The sequence below is a fragment of the Cinclus cinclus genome, chromosome 3 (assembly GCF_963662255.1).
Source record: "Cinclus cinclus chromosome 3, bCinCin1.1, whole genome shotgun sequence".
Taxonomy (NCBI): domain Eukaryota; kingdom Metazoa; phylum Chordata; class Aves; order Passeriformes; family Cinclidae; genus Cinclus; species Cinclus cinclus.
Genome location: NC_085048.1, coordinates 28,128,061 through 28,142,528, shown reverse-complemented (window position 1 = coordinate 28,142,528; position 14,468 = coordinate 28,128,061). Strand labels below are relative to the sequence as shown.

Here is a 14,468-nt window from a genome sequence, read left to right as displayed (position 1 = left end):
AATTTGGTAGCAAAAAGAAATATTCCTGGCTTCCTACTCTGCAATTAAAGAATTCTCAGTACTGCAAAATTCTCAGCAAGTTGCTCTTCCAGTAAATCTCATTTATTCTCATTTCATTTTCTAAAAAAGTAAAATATGTCTTCCCTCTGAGCCCTATATAAAATTTCACAGTGGACATGAAAGAAGGGAATCTGATTCATTTTTCCACTCCTACAGTAAGACAAGGCTTATTTCACAAACACCAGCATTATACAAGATCAAAATAATACCCATTAACATAAATTACTCTCTTAGATCTGTTTTCCTCTTGATATTGCTTAACAGAAACCTAAGAGTAAATAAGTAAGTTTCTTTTTATGCCAATGATTAGTAATGAATAAACAGAGCAAGTACTAAAGCTGACTTTGCACCTACTGAATGCTGCAAGTGTCTGTACTCGTTTGATATGCATCTAGCAAAGCTTGGTTGTTCCCAAAAGGCCACTCCATGAACACTGAGAGAGCAGCGTCTGCTAGTGGTGCCTATAAGACACAAAGAAGACAGAAAATAAGTGAGAGCAACTTCAGAGAATAAACCTTATTTAATTTATATTCCATCTTTTTTGAAAGGCACATACAGAAACAATTTTATGCAATGATCATTGGTATATAGAGAGCAGTATAAGATCCTGAAACACATTTCAATGTTTACTTGATTGCCTTTTAGCAGTGTTTTCTCTATTAAAAAGATTTTATGTTTTCCCTCATTTTCATCACTTTGCCTGATAGATCCAGTCAAACTGGTTTCTTGTCAGTTTTTTCTCTGTGGCTATAGTGCTTATATGTATGTGTATACATATGCATGTATACAGATACACGTACATACACCACAGACCTGTGCATACACGTAAGCTGTAAGAGACAGCATAAGCACATGTGCATATTTCCATGCATATGCATAAGTAAATATATGAGGTTTATATAGATATATTGACATATATGCATATTTATATGAGTCCAGTAATAATTTATCTAGGACACAAAGCAAAATATTTCTCCTCTTTTTCATCATCATAACATTTCAAAGTAGTACTGTACCTGTGGCATTGAGAGGACATCGATTGAATGCCATGTCCCCAGCTGGGGTCCTTTTCCACACCATTGACATCAAATAGTCTTCAGGACATATTTCATAAGGCGCTGTCATTTATAATTGAGAATTTAAATAGAAACATTAGATATTTTATATTAGAAAAATAAGTGTTCAATTCTATTCTACTTTTTCCTGACATGTGTATGTCACCATAACTTGGGTTAATTTTAAGTTTGAAGTACAAAAATGAGAAGCCTGACATTTTGCATACCTGTCTTGGTGATGGTATTTATTTCATATAACCCATGGCTTTATTCTCCCCAGCAAGCAAGCACTTTTTAGCTTGTAGTTACAATGTTAATAGGTTTGAATCTTTCCTTGCTGCTCTGTGTTGATCAATAACACTAAGAAACTATCAGAAGATGATGAGACCTAAAACTGTGATAAGTTCTAATGCTAACCTTAAACTAAAATTTGTAAAGATTTTTCTAAAATTGAATCTTTATGTGAAAGAATCAGTTCTGAAAAGACAGTTGAAACATTAAATGTGCTAAAGGTGCTTAATGAGAGCTGTATGTTCTGAAGGTTATTATAAAACCAGGTTATTTCTTTGAAATGCGTTTCAGTACAAGTTGGTAATTAAGAAAGTATAGTCAATAATGTGGGGCTGAGTGTCTATAAAGCAAAATAACCTTTTACTGGTTATTGCAATACCATTTAAAGGGAAAAATATTGTCACAATTTTGTAGTAACAGAACTGCATGGGGAAAAATAAACTTCAGCAAATGCTTCATGTTTATTTTATTCATGGTCATAACTACAGATTCCTTTTGCTCTTTCTATGTTAGTGTAGATTCCAGTTTATGATTTTTGAGTAAATTAGATTAACACAGAAAACATGTGGCTGAAGTAATCTCACAACTCACATCATTGACATATTAGTTACCAAAATCTAATTCACTCCAAGTTCAGCAGAGAAAATCAGGAATTGTTTATTATTATATGTATTTCCAGAATAAAGAAATGCAACCCTGATGTATTACAGCAAAGCAGTTACAAAGCAAGAGAAAGAAAAGAGAAAGGAAATTCATTCAAGCAGATGGTGTGATAAGGCAGAAAGCAATTCAATGATTCACTCATGGTTGCATGGGAAATCTCTAGCAGAGGCAGGAACAGACTACAGATTTTGCCCATCCTATTATCTAACCCATAAAATCGTCCATCATCCTTGTTTTGTACTTCTGCTGACGGAAGTGTGAGCAAGGGAACTGAGTAGACTTTTGCACAAAGCTGTACCCTCTCTTTGTAGAGGACAAAGAATACCTAGCAGATGGCTCAGTAATACTAATATGAATCACAGTTGGGCAGAAAAATTGCTTGCTAAATTTGCCTCACCATCAGCATTCCTGAATCATAAATCAAGACAGTTGGTGCTGCTAAAAAAGCAAGAGATCCATTAATGGCAAAACCCAAAGAAAGTCAGTTATAATCATAATCTAGAATACTAGCCCTGCTTCAGATATGCCCACAGAGTGACCACATCAGGACAGTGTTACACTGGGAAAAATCAGATTTTGATAAGCATAAGCCATCTGGTGACATAAGCAAAAGCAATTACCATTCTATTATGACCTTATAAACAAATGAAATGTTCTGTTTTGAGGAGCGTAAATTAACATAATAAGGAGGTAATATTATAAATTACATAAATTTGCTAGAGCTTAAAGCTCTCTCAGAACTACATTTGCTATGCAGCTGTGGCCATTTCAAATGTGTTGTGTTCACTAATCACCACTTTAGGTACTGATTCTCAGAACTAAAACTCTTCTTCCCTCCACATACTGAATGTTAAATGTCAGTTGTTTTGCTGGAAAAAATATATACATGCATCCATATGCACACTTAAATAAACCGTATTTTCTCTTTTACATTAGGAAGACACAGATAATATCAGAGATTTCCCTATCTATTTGGGAGGGTACTAGTGTGCTTTTGAATTAAAGTTTTCAGAACTCAAGATTATATTGAAACTTTAACCTAGTGCCAGAGATAAACTGCACTTGTCTGTTGTGTTCAAAGTCGAAGGCACTCCCAAGACAGAGTTATCAGGAAAGAGGTGTGGGAGCTGCTGGAACTTGGAAGAAGATTTGTTTAGCCCAGGGAAAGATCTTTTCCTGGTCCCTGGCAGATTCTTGGCCTTTTAATGCCTCGAACAAGGATCAAGGAATGCTGTGGATAAAAACAAACTCCTTCTTGCCAAAGCTAAAACCTATCTGGCAGAGCTTACTCATCAGGCATCCACCCACTTTAAAGCATCTGTGAGGCTGCAACCCGTGTCGCTCATGGAGACATTACAGTCACACTGGAGTGGTACCATATCTGAGTTAAAAAGCCTTGTTGAACCTGCTGGCTCAGCACCAGTTCAAGAATTTCTGTAACTACAGCACAATTAATCCATAACATGCTCACAGATGAGTTTGCTGTACAAAAATCACAGAGAACTACTAGAATTTAGAAGCAAACAGCAAATACTGAGGTAAAATTTGCTATCATCAGCAAATAAAAGGCAGGCTTCTTTCAGTCATGATGTGAATCAGCAGCATCTTTCCACATAGAGCATGCATTCAAATGTACCACGTTACACCCCTGTAATGACAGGCCTGAATTCATCCCCCTAAACACAAACAATCAACAAAAGTTTAATGGTCTAGAAGCACAGTATTCTTCTGGCATTACTGGAGGCATTACTCCCAGAGGCAACTGACCCAACTGGGATCTGTGGCAGCCCGGTACAACACACAAAGCAAGGGACACACATGCAGCCACACAGAGTTTACCATCTATATGGGCAGATAACAAATATGGAAAAGGGTAATGAAAGGGTGAGGCAAGTTTGCCTACAGCACACAGTAGCTCAAATGATAGTAGAACTACAGCTCCTCTCTTGAATCCTAATTCAATACCCCTGGCAAAATTAACAAAGGCAATATGAACGAAGCTTTTGGATGTCTTATAGTACAGTGCTGTAGTCAGAGACAAAAAAAGCCCCAAAAGTTTAATTTATTTAAATGAATATAATTTGAATCTTATCCCTTCTATTCTAGCTTATCTATCTAATACTGCTGTGGAAAAAAAACCAAACAACCTTCTACCACCAGTAGGAAATGATTAGCTAGTCTTGGGTTGTTGCTCACTCTTGTCTTTCTGTTAACTAACAGGATAGTTTAGCATTGTTTTCAGTTATACTTTGGTCTGAAGTGCTCCCATATTAGGCTTTATGTTACTGAAAATATCCTTATAAGAAAAACGCTGAGAATCTTTTTGGAGTAAAATCCAGGTAAAACATTAATATTGGAAACATGTATAGAGTTAATATAGATTTAACTATTAGGGAATTAGGTATTTCTGGAAAACAATCCTGTATTGTTAAAACATGATATCTTCTTAAAGCTGTCATAAGAACATAGTCATATTTTTATAAAAATAAATTTACAGTAGTCTACCCTGTATACTGCTGCACTTTGGTTTTAGTTCTCCCATCTCTTCATTTTACTGACACATTTGGTGGAAATTGCCTTAGTTCTCTTACACATTCTTCTACAAGTTTTTGATCATCTTGCCATGTAACTCCTTATCAGATGCAACTTCTTTTGCTACCTAGCTGCCTCCATAATTCTTATGTGTTCATTATTATTCACAGTATTCATTCATCTTGTGTAAGTTTTCTGCTGTGACTCCTGAGTGACCAGTCACTTACCAAATATGGAAGCTTTTTTTACTTTCTCTGATTTGTTTTCAATTTTCTGAAGTTATCCTTCACAGAAAAATATTTTGAGTTCAGAGTACTGTTGACCTACCAGAAGTAAAATTTAACTTTCAACATTTGGGATGCAACAAAACAGCAATAACTGAACCCGAAATATCTTCAGATCTTTGTTTTTTTATTCACAGATTATTACACAACTGAAAGAAAAAACCAACAGTTTTAAAATTTATAGCTGTGAATAAAAAGAAATCACAAAGAAAGACACTCCAAATGTATTCAGAAACCAAATTTTTTGAGAAACCAAATTTCAGACAGTTGTTGCATATAGGTAAAACCTTACAAAGGGAAGGCCTTGTACAATCATGGCTCAGACCTGCTACTTCAGCTAACCAGAAAAGGACTATGGGAAAGTGACTCGGTGGAATTAGAGGAAGAAAAACAACTTATGTAACCATCACATGTTCACATCGTGGTGTATTGTGGTTGGTTGAATTATGTTTGTCATGATTTAAAACTATGTAGCAGATAACTGGCTAATTGCTTAAAAAGGACAGATTTTTTTGGAATAAAGCAGCTCTTCCTTGCACCTGCCTGGGGACTCTGTGTCACTCCAGACCCCCTCCTCATAGACAATGCTTCTGAGTCTGCCTCTCTGAATGCTGCTGAGAGTAACTGAGTCCACGCCCCAGCCATTTGAAGAGAATCACTATGAATAATCACTATGAAGAAAATTTTGTGTAATATTCAGATAATGCAGAACTCAAATTACAGAATGTCCAGGCAAGATTTCCAGCTACAAAGAACTCTGTTTGCAAAGCACCTTATTAACATCAGTCACCATAATAGAAAAATGCTTTACTAGCCTTTTGCTTACACAGTTTAATGCTGCTATAATTTAGCTTTTTTAAAAGTCTATAGACCTCTGGGTGTTACAAGCAGGTGCAGCTTCATACCCTTAACAAAAACATTACATGGTTCTAGACACCTGAAGATCTTGTTTTACACAAAGCAATGCTAATACAAGAAAAAAGATGAACATTTTATTTTCTCAAATTTTTCAGTGGCTTACATAGAATGAGAAACCAGTGAGACAAAAATAGCTTTTCTGAGCTATTTTAGGGCTAGGAAGAAAAAAAATACAAATAATTAAATTTGCTTATAATTTGAACAACTCTGTATAGTACTTTCCAATTTTACTTCTTGTTTACAGAATGTAAGTCTGTATATAATTTTATAAAATTTTGGTAAATTATCCATTCTCTACATTTAAAGCTGAGACTATTTCAGTACATGTCAGTCTAGAGGCAAATAAATCTGTAATTCATGCCTAATAGTCTGCACAAGCATCGCTTGTTAAAAGGTGCTTTAGGTTATAGTTTGTATAAGCACACTAAATCTAATCTGGAATTAATCAGGTAAATAAATAAATTCACCAAATGGCAAATAAAGCTGTGTATGCATTTGAGTTGTAAATACATCTGTAAAATATTTTATTAACAGCAGGTGGCAACCTTTGAAAATTGGACTGCAGCAGTATGGTTTTACTTTTAAATGTACAAAAGCAAATTATTTCAAGAATGGTTTTATAAGCAGCATCTAGTTCATCTGACTGCTTATTGAGAAGATTCATATTTATCTTCTATTAGTGTTGTGCTTTTGTAGAGGAAGTCTGCGTTACCTATGGAAATTAGTTTGCTTAGGAATCCAATGCAACTACTATTATTTCCTGCTTTCCAAATAATGAAATTTTTATTAAAATTAAAGAGATAATTTCAAAAGCAAGTTAAATTCAGTTAACTTCTAGAGAATAGCGTTATAATTTTCTAACTACAAATAGTCTTTCTGTTGTTCTTCGAAGGCAATGACATTAACTCTTCTACTGTACTACAAATACCTTGATAACTGCTGTTTGATGGCTGTCAAGGGATAAACATGCTGCCTATGAAAAACATGGGCTTGATAACAAAAAATTCATATCTCATAAATTTCTCATTTCCTGACCCAAAGCATCCCTACCATTTAAGTCTTTCTCTGACTACCAGAGAACACAGCCACAAAAATGTCCCAGAGAACACAGCCACAAAAATGTCCAGAAGTCAGATTGCTAGATTGACTTTTTGCTGCTTTCTAGCTTGCAGTTCAGATCACATAATTTCCCAAGTGGATGGCTAACACATCCTACCCTACTAACACCTTATTTTTTATCTTTCACCTATCCAGCAATGCAATTTTAGTTTAGGACAATGTGTGTTTATGATAAATACTATCTGATTTAACAGATATTCTTCTTTATTCATCATTCTTGAAGAAGCTCAAAAGTACACTTACTAGCTTTTAATGGGAAAGACTTAAATTGGTTGGGAGGGCAAAGTAAAAAGTTATACAAAGTGTTATATTAAAAAAGTGATATTTAAGCATTATATTAATGCTTAATAATAGAAAGATGTGTCTTTCTTTTAAAATTACTTTCCTTTTTATATGTTGCTCACGTATTCATTCATTCAATCTCTACACTAAGGTAAGGCTCACTTTATTCCTTATTTTTACTGTAATGGAATTTACCCCAAATGTATTAGAGATGTCACTTGCACACTGGGTAAAAGGAATTCCAAATTACAAAGCCAGTCATGATATTCTCAGATACAGTGCATTCAAAGAGATTTTCTGTAGCAAACTGTTCATGCTCCAAATACTACAGGCATTCCTAGGAAATATTTTTTTTTATGATAACTATTTTTACTGTGGTATTTCACTTTATTCAAAACATGATGCATTGCTCATATAGCTAATAGGGCTAACTTGCCCCTAGTTGGATAAACAGAAATATACTGAGAAAACCAGCAGTGACTTGTCTAAAGCAAGGCCAGATAAGGCTCTTTATGGCTATTACCCTACAGATGTTGATGATGTCTTTCTTAAAGATGCCCATTAAAATAAGCCCTATTGTAGTGTAAATAATGTCTGCAATTATATTTTCATCTCACCAGGACACCTCTGCTCACTGCACCGTCTGACTTCCTCTCCAGCTCCTTCACACTGCTGCCCAGTCACTGCAGCACCTTGACAGATCCTTATCCGCCTCTCCCAGCCACCATCACAGGATTTGGAACAGCCACTCCAGTGGCCCCACTGGTTCCATTGGCCATTTGCTGGTTGGAAAAATATAATTACAGCGGTGATATGATGACAATCATAATGGAGAATTACTCTTTTTAAAAAAAAAATGTAGTGCTGTTGTACAGTAACAATATACATTTACAATGTGCCTAAGTACCCGTAAAAGAAGCTAAGTAGGAACATTTTTGAATGTGATATTTTAAGATCTTGATTTTTACATGGTCTGAAAAAGCAAATGAGGTTTAAAGGTAAGTCCATATAAAATCTACACACCCTGGAAGGCTGCTTTTTTACTGTCAGAGGATCATGGAGTAGTCTCAGCACAAAAGGGAATCAGTTCATACATATTCACTTTCTAGGTTCATGAAAAACTTAACGTTCTTTAGGCTTCAAAAATATCTGCCTAAAACCTCTGTATGTCCTTCAAACAGCAATAAAACCAAGAAGCTGACATGCAGCCTTCATGCAGCCTTTCAGGGCACATTCGTCATCTTTTTCTATCATCAGGTAAATAAGAATGAGGCCCCAGGACCCACAGAATCACAGAACTGTTAGGGTTGGAAGGGACCTCTGGCGATCATCCGGCCCAGCATCCCTGCCAAGGCAGGGTCACCTAGAGCAGGTGACACAGGAACACCTCCAGGAGGGCTCTGGATATCTCCAGAGAGAGGGACTCCACAGCCTCCCCGGGCAGCCTGTTCGGTGCTGCGCCGCCCTCAAAGTAAGCGCGTTCTTACTGGCGGTGCCATGCGCTCTCTTGCGCTGTGGCTAATGGCGTTCGTCTCGGGCTCTGCCCTGGCTGCCCGCTGGGGCCGGGCCCCGTCCCCGCCGCCGCAGCTCGGAGCTGCCCGCCCGGCCGGAGCCGCTCGCTGTTCACTCACCGGTGCACTCGGGGTTGTGGCACTCCCGGCTCTCGGCCCAGGGCCCGCGGCACTCGGAGCCGCCGTGTGCCGCCGCCGTGCACTGCCTGCTCCGCTGCTGGGTCCCGTTGGAGCAGGTCACCGAGCACTGGCTCCACGGGCTCCACTCCTGCCACTGTCCGTCCACTGCCGCGGCGGCCACAAAAGAGATGGACACAGCAGAGTTACCACCGGAGCCGGGCAGGTGACCGCAGCCCCTGGGGCTGGGCCCAGCCTGGCTTCCTACTGCAGTCGAATACAGAAACCAACGCCGTGAGCTGCTTCAAGCTAACACAAAACTGTTTTCCTTTTTCTTCAAGTAAAGAGCGTCCCACTTCCTCTAATTGTACACTGATATCAAAAAGGATAAATAATGGTCTTGGGCACATACGGTTTGAAGGGTCTTATTAAAAAAAAGGCCTTATAAAAAAGACTGGTCTTTTTAGGAAAAAGTCAGGGCCATTCTTGTATCATGTAAGTGAACCCTGAGCCCTCTGAAGTGATTTGTAAGAGCTGTAGTTATAATTCAGATAGGTCAGATTATAAAGTTATTGGTCCTGACGGTGAAGCTAGAAGTCTTTAGTTGAACAGGAAAAGGAAAACGGGAATTGCCACTTTGCCTCACATGCAAAGTATCTCTTCTCTGCATTCACAGTGATGAATATATTTTTATCCTTCATCCTCCCTGTAAGGTAAATGATCCCAGTTCTTCAGCATTCTTTTGAGATAAAATTTAGCAGGACAAAAACTGCCTTCCTGCCTTCCTTATCAGATCTGCTGTTGTGTTTGCATATTGCATAATTCTCTGAATTTGTCAAGTTAAATGTCTGAACAAAATGGAAATGGTGGAAATGACTCCATACTTAGTAACATGTATTTGCCCATGCACTTGAGTTGGGATGACTATTCTCCTGAGTATAGGTTAATGACTGTTATCGATAATTTTGTATACCGGAAAGCTTCTTGAGGTACATGAAAATACCAAAAATCAAGACAACGAAAAACATAAAGCAATTATGCCTCCATTCAAGTTAAAAATTATATGGTCCACAATAATAGGACTAGACAGTATGTTTAAAAACAGGCAAGCATTATGAAACGTGTTATGACTAATTGTGCTAATTCAGGATCCTGCATTCATAGAGATTCATCAGTTCCTCATTGCCCCTGCAGTTAAATATAATCTCAAAATGTAGGTTCTAATGTAATTTTGGTTAATACTCGTCCTTGAAAACCTGGTTCTAGAACTACTAGTGCTAAATAAGCACCACAACTCCAAACAAGGAATTTCACTTGGTGCACTTGCCAAACCATGTTTTCAGGATTCTTCTGCAGGGGAGTTGGAATAGCAGCTCCCTAAGCTGATGGTGTTAATATCTAAAATAGAAAGCAAAATCTTTAAATTAGTGATTAAACATACTGTTCTGTATGGGTGCGTCGCTGTTCAGTGAATAATGGAAGTTAACTATTTTGCTAATTTCAGACATTAACAACAGAGCATTTCAAAGATAAGATCCATATCCCGGGCCCAGGATCTCAGCACCAGTGAATTAAAGGAAGAGATTTTCCAAAGCTTTTCCCTAAAGTTCTGTATTAAATATTCTATGTAATGCCTGGTTGTGAACCACTTCTCAGTGCAGATGCCTCTGAAGCTATGAAGCTGTGCGCTGATAATTTATTCAGAAGAAAATGAAATTTTTTCCAAACATGGGTGTTAGTTCCCCTCATTAATCATAAAAGGTTTATGTGAAGAGGAAAACATTATGGAAATTACAGTTCAATGCACCCTCTTCACTTTTATTCGTTGCTATATAGTATTATTTAGGGTAGGAAAGATCAAATCAATTATTATACTGTCTTTGGAGAAAACTCATTCTGTGGCTTCTCATAGATATTTCATGTATCTCTCTTATTTATCTTCAGGGGAAAAGAGCATGTGAGTTTTCTATTTTAGAAATACCCTTAAAAATAAGAGACTTTAACATGAAGATTCCCTTAATAAATTGAAAATGCAAATTGCAGCAAATCTTAATATTGAGCAAAGACTTAAAGTGTTACTTTTAAATGTAGCAGTATAGAAATTCCTCTAAAAGTCATTTAGGTACAAATGATGGTTCAAAATCCAAAGTTCTCAAATAATTGTTTGACAGATTATGTGTAATATCTTTTGGTTTTCTTCACATTACTGAAGCAAATTGGATGCATTCTATGTATATACATTTTGAAAAAGTCTAAATTAATCACAATCTAAAGACAAAAAGTTAAAAATCAATTTTGAAAGAGTATTTTTTTTATCAAGCTTTAATTTTAGTGGATGGACAGTTTAACATGAAGCCCATGCATTGTTTATTTGGTTAGTGGCAATTTTTTAAAAGTGGTTTAGCATAAAACTGCCAGAAATGAAGCACCTAAAATCTGTACTACAAGAACTTAGCAGGGACTCAAATAATGCCTTAGTTTGTGTGAGCCTTTCTGTCTGTACACACGTAAATAATATCCATTTTGAATAAATTAGCAACTTAAATATTACGGTTTCACAAATATGCTTGTCATATGAATAAATTATTATAGTGAACCTCTAAGCAAACATAATTCACATAGGTATGGTGGACACAAATTAAGTAACCTCGGAATGTCTCTCTTTAAGCCACACTCAGGAAGTTGTTTGCCTTCTGGTTCTCTGAGACCAGTCCTGAATCAAGACTTCCTACACAACATACTCTGCCCTACAGAGATTGTACTTCAGAGAAACTGAACATTGTTTGCACCTGTCTTGAACAGTTACCGTCCTGACTATATACTTTCTATACTTTAACCACTACAGTCAGAATTATGAACAATATTGCTCAAACCAGTCACTTTGGATAATGTTCTTTTTTTTCCTATGTGCAAAGGGCTGTACAAGAAATCACAAACAACGCACATTAAATGCACTGTAACAAAGCAGAGAGTTGCCATATGAGCTCACCAGGGCAGAGTGCAATATTGCAAGGTTTGTGCTGTGTTTCAGGTCCATCACATGATCTTCCCCCATACTGGGGAGGTATACATGACCTTGTCCTAGTTCTTTGGCCTCGACCACATGTGAATGAGCACAAACTCCAAGGTGACCATTCCTCCCAAACGCCATGTACTGCAACAAACCATACAGATTTTAACCAGAAACAGACACAAAAGTAACAAAAGGATTTCAAAATAAACAAGATCAGTGTTTTCAATAGGAGTCATTTTGCCACCTTCAAGGAAATCAGTACATAGGTAAGCTTTATCATATGAAAACATGTACTTTTTTAAACTTAGTTAATTTTAATTTAATTAGATTTTCTCTAAAGTATATTTAAAAATATGCTTGGAAACATTTTCTCTAATCTTTAAGCTAATCTCACTGTCACAGTTTCTCTTCTTTGAATATTTTACTCAAGATGACTTTACTTTTCAGAAGGTAGTTATGTGATCTTTGGTCCCTGACTTGATATGTTTAATAGCCCTGATTTTCAGGAAGCTAGTTTTTGTGAAAATTTGGCATATACTTTCTGTATCAAGGGAACTCTAAAATCGAGAAACAAAATTAAGCTCTCTTTCGAAATTATAGGAATAAATGCAGTAATTTATTACTATGTCGATATCACAAATTGGGGCAGTAATCTTTAGGTTTTTTCAATTGTTTAAATTCTGGTGGAAATATGGCAGCAGATTATCATATTATCTGCTTGATTATCTTCCTCAAAATTGTAAGACCACATAATTAAAAGAGATATGTACCATTTCCTTACATGAACATATTCATTGATTTAACAGACTGTTGTACATTCATTACTCTTGGAAAAACATTCATTCAACAAAGAGCAAATACCTTCAGAGTTCACAATAAATTACAAATGTATACCACTATTTTTATATACAAAGATTTGATAATATAAAGAATCATAGAAGATGAATCTTTCTCTACTTAAAGCATTTTCTACTATAGGACAAACTGATATACCATATCCACGTGAGCTTACATACCATATGCAACCCCTTTACAGAAAAATTCAGTGAAATTTTCAAAAAGTTCTCTACACATACATTCATAAAACAGTTCTATATAAATTGAATAATACTGCAAAGCAAATTTTACCTATTTTTCTTCTGCTTAAATAAGAGCAGTTGGACAGATTTAAATTAGGCAATGTGAGAACAGGAATTTAGGGATGAGAATTGAAGTAATGTTAAGCGTTTAAGAGATATCCAAAGATTTAGTATCCAGACTGAACATCTCACTCAGCACCACATAATTCTGCTTCTGTCTGTTTGTAGGATGTCTGGAGGGGCAAACTGTGTATAACATCTGAGTGTATCAGTGGTAATGAATAGATTTTCTGTTTTGTCCTCACTTTTTTTTCATGACTGTGAAAGAACTTCTCATATATAGGTTTCCTTTGCCCTGAAGGCACATATCACCTGCCCAGTTTCTACAAATACAATCCTTTTCTTGCAGGAATCAGAATAACATTTCCTGAGGTGAAATTCAGTTGCAGGGCTGTGGAAGGACATTCAGCTCCCTGGCATATTATCACAAATTCATCAGTAAGATCAAGGGGAATTCAGCAAGTAGGTAAGTTCTATTGCCTTTCATTAAAAGTAAGAAAAATTGTCATTTCAGACACTGTGTTGAGATAAAAAGTTTGTTAGTTAACTTCTGAGAAATTGTACCTGACAGAAAATGTCAAAATTTATTCAGGGAAGATTTTAAGCCACTGGACAACAGCTCAGTTGATGAAAGGTTTTCATTTGGTCACGTAAAAGTAGTCAAAAAGACCACATCCTACATCCTTATTATCTTACTCTAAATATCACATCCATCTGCATTATATTAAAAAAAAAAAAATAACCCTCAGGAACAGTCCAAATTAATGCTAAAGTGACAGATTTTAGTCTAGTTAGTTTAGAAACCTTGATTAATTGTGACATTTTTGTCAAAACCAGAAAGTCTAGCACTTCTAAAAATAGTAAATTTATGACTGTACCTGCACATAACTCTTTTTGTTTCATCTGTTCTCTACAAGTAATACACTCAGCAGCTGTTTTGATTCAGCTAAATAATCCAAGTAATTATTTTCTTGTTGGCAAAGTATTAGATTACAAATCCAGACGCATCTCTAAGATTCCCAATTTTTATCATTTGAGCAGAATTAAGGGGAAAACAGTTTTTCAGATCAGATTCCAAACAATAACCAGTAATAACAATGACATAATGCCATCTCTTCATACCACAATGGTTGATTAAAATGTTCATATGCAACAAGAATTTTAAAAAGTATAAAACTTAGCTAAACAAAATCCAAATTCTAAAAAATTATTCTCTAGAAATGTAATAAATTGGAAAGGTCTTGATTCTATGTAGACTTAGAGTGAAGCTTTTCAGGGCACATATAAGCCTAATTAAGCCTATTGCTTAATTTGTAATTTTGATTTTATGCTGTTCTGAGTTAGTTGTCTTTATTTGAAAATCAAAAAAAAAAAAACAAACAACTATGTGCTGAATGGCTCTTTAAAGGTACTGTCTTTAACCAGTGTATATTTGGACGTATATTTCTTCTGGCAAGAGTTGACTGCATGCTAGCAGCAACACA

General features: G+C 36.1%; 1 protein-coding gene across 1 annotated transcript in view; it reads right to left on the bottom strand.

The window, feature by feature from the left end:
• ADGRB3 (adhesion G protein-coupled receptor B3) overlaps positions 1-14,468 on the bottom strand; it is a 439,895-nt gene that overhangs the window by 239,876 nt on the left and 185,551 nt on the right. The window contains exons 4-8 of the mRNA XM_062489771.1: positions 11,822-11,986; positions 8,836-9,000; positions 7,822-7,986; positions 1,077-1,178; positions 415-521 (exon numbers count right to left, since the gene is read on the bottom strand). Coding sequence (XP_062345755.1) covers positions 415-521; positions 1,077-1,178; positions 7,822-7,986; positions 8,836-9,000; positions 11,822-11,986 — 704 coding nt within the window. The remainder of the gene's footprint in view (positions 1-414; positions 522-1,076; positions 1,179-7,821; positions 7,987-8,835; positions 9,001-11,821; positions 11,987-14,468) is intronic.